Source organism: Coregonus clupeaformis, chromosome 28 (genome assembly GCF_020615455.1).
Source record: "Coregonus clupeaformis isolate EN_2021a chromosome 28, ASM2061545v1, whole genome shotgun sequence".
In the NCBI taxonomy this organism is placed as follows: domain Eukaryota; kingdom Metazoa; phylum Chordata; class Actinopteri; order Salmoniformes; family Salmonidae; genus Coregonus; species Coregonus clupeaformis.
Genome location: NC_059219.1, coordinates 21,044,151 through 21,051,146, shown reverse-complemented (window position 1 = coordinate 21,051,146; position 6,996 = coordinate 21,044,151). Strand labels below are relative to the sequence as shown.

The following is a 6,996-nucleotide window of genomic DNA, read 5'->3' as shown; positions in this document are numbered from 1 at the left end:
AACTGTAATTAAATGCAAACAGAAAAATAATCTCAGGCACAGCTGAATTCAAGCACACATTTGTAGTTTCAGACTTTAGTTGTTTTACAACAATATACTGAAATACATCCTGCACAAACTGAAGTAAACCAAACAGTTCAAGTTGAATAATATGGATTTTATTGCAATTACTTTACATTTGCGGTCATGCTGTCTGATTTAAAACCATTTAAAACCAGGACTGTGGAAGAAGAAATAAGTTAGTGTGCAAATTCTTCTCTATGCTTTTCTTCTGTCAAGCGACCCAGAAAAAAAGCAGTGTCTTGTGACTGCCTGGAGCAGTGTTGCAGACTTGGAATGCATGGGTACATTGTATGTTGAATAAATGTACAAGAAGGTTGCAAAAAAAAAAAAGCTATGCAAATGTCTCTAGATGTAGCTGTAAATAAATAACAATAATCTCCAGCAAGTTATATTAAGCTGCATATAGGACACACGGATGACATCAAGCCGTGACATTGTCATAACGGTCATCACTGGACATGGTCGCTACTCCACTTGACGGATGACCTTGGCCTCCTCCACGTTCCGCAGGCTCTCATCCCACTGGGTGAACTGCTTGGACAGCAGGAACATCTGCCAAAGAGGTCAAGGTTCAAAGATCATTTGGTGGGCCAGGCAGTTCATTCCATTAGCCCAGACTATAATTAATAATTAAGCAGACTAGACATTTCTCAGAGTTCAACATGACTTGTGACAGAAACAACAAGCTAGCTAATTACTTTTAGCAACCACTCACTTTCATTCATCTGACCGAGGAGGTCAGAAGACATGACAGCCAATGTACTCTTCAAAGTTTCACTAGCTAACCTCCGATACATCTTCCTCTGGCTTGATCAGTGTTATTTATTCACTTCAATAATTCCATTAATCCATCAAGACAGTATTTGCCATTATAATGAAGGAAAGGTACCATTTTGTTGTACTCCTCAAACAGCTTCTTCACCTCTAGGGACTGGGCCTCAGTTTGGTCCTTTGGGAAAATGACAAGTATGGTGTCACCAAGATACTGCAATTCACAAGTCATTCTAGCGTGTCTAGATTGACTTGTGAGGAAAGACAAAATCAAGAAAAGAGGGGCGAGAATAAGTAAAGGTGGGGGGGTTCATACCTGCTCTTTGATGTGAATCTGAGACAAACGCTGTAGCTTGGTGGCATGCTCTGGCACATCTGTGAATGAGAACTTTACACTGAGTTGCGTTCAACATAACAAACACTATTTAACCCATCATCCCATCAACACTTCACACAGACCATTTGCAAAGGTACTTAGATTCCCTCTCACTGACCTCGGATGTAGTTGCTGTCCAATAGCGGCTGGAGGTTGCTGACCTGCTCCAGAAGGGTGGCCTGGGAAAGCAGGAAGTCCTCCTCTGTGGGGAGAAACAAGTGCATGAGTTTGAGACTGGAGGCACATACCCATATGCCAGAGGCCTACTCAATCACCATGATGCAGGACCAAATTTGCCAACATTTACTCACATATTTTAAATAAAAAACTCTTACCAGCAAGGATGAATTCCAGCTTCATGGCATCAGGAACAGTGATGTGGTCAGTGAACTGAGGGTCCAGATACTTCAGCAGGTCTTCAACTGTACAGAGAACAAAGGTTGCAGAATATATATTAGTTACTATGTGGGAAATATAATCACAATTAACCCACCTTTGTGATTGTCCTGGTAATAATGTGTCCCGTCCAAGTCACAGTTATGTGTTGTCTAAGATGTCACTCACTCTTTTTGTGTAGAATCTTCACTCGTTCCCTCTTATTTGCAGTGTTTGCAAGGGCGGCCTGAACTCTGGAGAGGGAATCGGCGCACTACGGAACAGAGTGCATTATATAAAGAAGATAAACTAAAAAGCAAAACTTGCCCTCATCGAACTGTCAATGTGAAAATAAACTGTGTTTATGGCTGTGCTGGCATTGTGAGTTATTTAGCTAGCTATCTAGTTAGCAAGTACTCGCTCAACATTAACATGTTGGATTGTAGCTAGTTGGAATGCACTGGCATAGCTGTTCTTCACACACATATGTATAAAATCTGTGTGCAAAAAGGGGGTTCGCTAGCTAGCTAGCCAAAGCTAGCAGCCAGTTGAATCACTATTCTGCATTTCTAATATAAAACATTATCGGCAAACCTTCACGGGTTTCCCTCCCTTGTTCCTTCTTTCACCGTATATACGACTTTCCAGCGTCTCAAGACGCGTTTCGAGGTTATCAACTTCAGCTTTCCTATCCATTCTTGATTCAGGGAGCACAACAAATAGATTTGGATCGTTGCAATGACGTACAACAGCCGACGGCGCATATTTATTGCATTATAGCAAACAAATCTACGGACCGTGAAAGGCGCCATATTTGTTGTCCCCAAAGAAAACTTCTGTGGTTTGCAAGCTGTAAATGAAACTACCAATAACTACAAAATGACTTATCGATTACTAAGCGAATCAAAATAATCGTCTCTAACCAACAACTTTATAGGTCCTCTTTGCACTGAATACAACCATCTCGACCTGATTATTGCAATACACTACAATGAACGCTGGATGTCGCTCTATACTGCGCGTTACACCTCGTCAGGGAAAAGGGGGATTTCCTTGCTTTTTTTCCTTGACAGGCGAATGATAACACCACCACGGCCCTCTTCCTTCATCGCAGCTTGTTACAAACGCTCTAGAAAAGTAAGATGTTGTTCATCATTTGTCTCAAAACTTTTAGAAATGATCTGCTCCTAGTCCTACCACTTGTTTAGGGCAAACTTTCAAATATGTCCACAGCGTCGCTACTATTCCTGCCGGTGTCAGTGACAGGCTAGGTAGCATACGCAGCTATCTAGCTAGTTGGCTAGCTAGCAAGTCAATACAGAATAATTTACTGCATCAAACTTACAACCATGACATTGCATGTATGTCGTTGCAAAGTAACTAATACACCATTGCTTAGTTAACTATGTTCAATGTAATCGTATTCCTCACCACCAGTGAAGTCGTGGCTAGTTAGTTTCAGTATCTAGCTAACACGTTAGCTAACTAGCACTTTGTATTTCTCCACTAGCGTAACGCTGGCTAGTTGAAGTTGTGTGTTCACAAACTGTGGTAAGATTCGAACTCTTTGCAGACCTGTGATTGACTGGTTCCAAAGAGAGGTTGATTGACAAGTTCTGTAGAGAGCTTTCGAATATTACCGTTCTGGTGTACTCTCTCATATCAGACTGACTGTCTGTCATTGGGGCAAAATCTAGAGTTCAAACAACAACGGAACCCTGCCACTCATAGACCGATCATTATAGTTTTAGCATGTTTTGAGGCTATACAGGGTTTGTTTACAATTACAATCTCATATTTTGGGTTCGGATGGGGTAAGACAGTTCAACTCATGAGGAATTGATCAATGATACTCTTCAAGAATCAATGGGTATATAACATTCATTTAAAAGTCCCACAATGGATGTACCAATCACAGATTGACCCTTTAATCTGTTGATGACAGGTAGTTTGTAGCTAGAGAGTACTTCCTTTATGTGCCACTGGGAGCGACGGGAGGATGGCAGATGACAAGGACGTGCTGCGAGATGTTTGGTTTGGTCGGATTCCGACCTGCTTCACACTTTACCAGGATGAGATCACAGAGAGAGAGGCCGAACCCTTCTATGTAAGTATGACATCATGCAGACTAGTACTCTAAAAAAAAAACGGATGTTGCTCTACTGGACAATGCCAGTGGAAGCTGCTGAGGGGAGGACGGCTCATAATAATGGCTGGAATGGCGCGAATGGAATGGCATCAAACACATGGAAACCATGTGTTTGATGTATTTGATACCATTCCGCTCCAGCCATTCCACGAGCCCGTCCTCCCCAATTAAGGTGCGACCAGCATCCTGTGCAATGGACATGGCTTTTGTGACATAGGTCTAGCTAATTCAGGTCACACACATGATGACTACTGAGCTGGCTTGAGCCATGGACTCTTGCAGGAGCCTAAATTGAGCACCTTTCTTCTCCCCCTCTCTGCTGTTCTTTCCTCAGCTCCTCCTACCAAGGGTGAGCTACCTGACTCTGGTCACAGACAAGGTGAAAAAGCATTTCCTGAAGGTCATGAAGGCCGAGGACGTAGAGGAGATGTGGTTTGATTTCGAGGGAACGCCACTCAAATGGTGGGTGAGCTTTAAATGACGACTTTGAGGGCTATGTGTGTTGTAAATCATTAACTTGTTTTAATAACCACTAGTGAAGATAATGGTTAGAATTCCCTGTGCCCCTCTGTAGAAACATGTGTCCTAGCACAGCAGTAAAGTAAATATTTTACAGATCAACTCGCCTCCTGTCATCATAATCAATGAGGAGACTACATACCAATTGTCTGCAGTATTACATTTCAGGCACCAGGTGGCAGCCCAACACAAGCATTGGACATTTGGTTGGACATAAGGGTCCTAATCTTAAATTGACATACACACGTAACTCAGACCTTTGGGTAAATAAGGTGTTGATTTAAATTATTTCCTTTCAAACCTATTAAGCGGTTACTTAGGATCCAGCCCAAGGTGAAGGAGAGGATAACTCATTATGATTCAGGGTTGGAATAGAATGAAGCCCTGTTTCCTCTACTAATGTGGTGTGGCTGTGTTTATTCATTGCAGGCACTATCCAATCGGATTGCTGTTTGACCTGCATGCCTCCAACACTGCCCTGCCCTGGAGCATCACTGTGCACTTTAAGGTACAACACATAATTTGTTTTGCAGCAAATAAATGTAGAATCCTCCAAATGCTGGCCTGTATACAGCAGGGGTTGGAACCGAAATTATTTTCCAATCATTTTGCTCTGAATATAACCATTTTTTTTTCATTTCCGTTTCACTGTTCCGACCCCAAAAAAAAGTTCTGAATCGGTTCGATCTAAAAAAAAGTAACGGTTTATATCGTTCCTTCCTGTTCCTTTTTTAACCTATGAAATCAACAGTTTTTAAAAAACATTTAGCTAATTCAATTACTTCACCAGTCAGTGCGACAAGCTAGTTGTTTACATGCATGATGGACAGACCAGTGTAGCCTATGGCGCAAGATGCGACGGAAATTTTGAGGGTGGGGAGAGAGGGTTGAATAGGAGGCTTGAAGCGCTGGGCATCTTGTTATGACATGCATTATATTAATTAGGTCCACAGAATTATACCTAAGAGGAGCGGCTTCTATGGAGGAACTTTGAATGTCCTTTAAGGTAGCTAGCTAACAAGCTTGAGCTAGCAAGCTAACAAGCCTGTGTGTGCAGTGTGGCACCAGAATTTAAAACACGTCTTACCTTTTTGTAGTTAATAAATCCAACGTGAAACATTATATCTAGGCCTATATTATCCTTAATTAGCATTGGAAAAGTTAATCCGTTTTTCTCTAGCTAATTAAAAATCTCTCTTCCTATCTTCTGAATCAAGCTTGTTATGTCAGTACAATCACCAGCCTATGCTTCAGACGTGGGAGGGGCAGGTAGCACATGCAAAGATTTTCAGCTTGCAGGCAGACACTGGAATACGTTTCTGAGTGACAAGGTGAGGGCTTTGCATGGGCGCTTTGTTGTGTTTTGTTGTGGGACTAGAAAAAAATGCCTGGAACGTCAAATAACGTTATTAACCGGTTCCCATGCTTTTAAAATAACGGTTCTGTTTCGAAACAGTATGGATCACTTTTGTTCCTTGAAATGTTTTGTTATTTTCCGGTTCCGGTTCCCTGAACCGGTTCCAACCCGCTGGTATACAGTGCTAAAAATCAGTCCTGCCTGTGTGGTTTCTCTGCGGTAGAATTTCCCAGAGTGTGACCTGCTCCACTGCCCCTCTAACTCTGTGATCGAGGCCCACTTCATGTCCAGCATCAAGGAGGCGGACGCCCTCAAACACAAGAGCCAGGTCATCAACGACATGCAGAAGAAAGACCACAAGCAGCTGTGGATGGGCCTGCAGAACGGTGAGGGCCACACACACACACACACACACACACACACACACACACACACACACATACTTAAGTATTTACTTTGGGACTCTGTACCCTTATCTTGCCCCTCTACTCAACAACCCCCACAAACCCTACCACTCAAGCCCACACCACCCACACTCTCTGAACAGTGTCTTTGCCTCAGCTGCAAAGTTTTATTTTTTTCTCACTTACCAAAATATACTCTTTTGGAGGTTTCCATAACCAAAACAGACCAGAAACAGAGAGAGAAAGAGACAGTTACAACTCCACCCAGAAGAGAAAGCAGATCTGAAATATTTCAAAAGCTAACATTGTGTGAAAGTGAGATACAGGGGAGGGGAGTTAGAAACCGGGACAGGTTAAAAGGGTTTCAGAAGCCTTGTAGAGCAGCCTTGTAGAGCTGGTTAAAAACAAAAAAGGAGATGGGGACAGTTTGTATGTAAATGTTGTTGTGTTGCGTTCCTCAGATAAGTTTGACCAGTTCTGGGCCATGAACCGTAAGCTGATGGAATACCCCACAGAAGAGGGAGGCTTCCGCTACATCCCCTTCAGGATATACCTGGTAAATGGGCTGATACATGTCTTGTTGACATCACAGCCTTAAACAAAAAATAAATTTCAATGATGTTGACATCAACATGCAGTGTGACCTGCAGTGTGGCATCACTGGTACTGTTAATAGATGATGTCATCGATGCAATCAAAAAAATATACGACAGGTCACAAATACGGCAATGCACAGTAATGACAGAATAGTCTTTTATCGTCTGATAAGCAAATAGAACATGATACTGTATTTAGGATATGAGAAAGCATTGAGTGAATATGAAAATCAGAAGAATGCAACAAAATACACAGTACACAAAAATACAATTTTACAACTGAAATGTGCAGCACAAACCGCATACCAACACAATCAGGAATTTATTGTCACTCAACTGCCTTGTATTATGACGATGCAGTGTAGTACCTGAACTGTCCCGTAGAT

At 42.2% G+C, this 6,996-nt stretch overlaps 2 protein-coding genes across 2 annotated transcripts in view; one reads left to right on the top strand and one right to left on the bottom strand.

Annotated features, from left to right (window-relative positions):
* Window positions 1-136: 136 nt before the first annotated feature.
* On the bottom strand, window positions 137-2,335 carry dctn3 (dynactin 3 (p22)). Its single transcript, XM_041881497.2, has 7 exons — window positions 2,180-2,335; window positions 1,775-1,859; window positions 1,546-1,632; window positions 1,329-1,412; window positions 1,151-1,209; window positions 953-1,012; window positions 137-615 (listed from the first exon to the last, which is right to left on the bottom strand). The coding sequence occupies exons 1-7, from the start codon at window positions 2,279-2,281 to the stop codon at window positions 529-531; spliced, it is 564 nt and encodes a 187-aa protein (XP_041737431.1). The 5' UTR covers window positions 2,282-2,335; the 3' UTR covers window positions 137-528.
* A 286-nt stretch (window positions 2,336-2,621) lies between these two features.
* atg5 (ATG5 autophagy related 5 homolog (S. cerevisiae)) overlaps window positions 2,622-6,996 on the top strand; it is a 30,195-nt gene continuing 25,820 nt past the window's right edge. Inside the window, exons 1-6 of the mRNA XM_041881496.2 lie at window positions 2,622-2,722; window positions 3,531-3,692; window positions 4,069-4,196; window positions 4,683-4,761; window positions 5,834-5,996; window positions 6,476-6,570. Coding sequence (XP_041737430.2) covers window positions 3,585-3,692; window positions 4,069-4,196; window positions 4,683-4,761; window positions 5,834-5,996; window positions 6,476-6,570 — 573 coding nt within the window. The 5' untranslated portion in view covers window positions 2,622-2,722; window positions 3,531-3,584. The remainder of the gene's footprint in view (window positions 2,723-3,530; window positions 3,693-4,068; window positions 4,197-4,682; window positions 4,762-5,833; window positions 5,997-6,475; window positions 6,571-6,996) is intronic.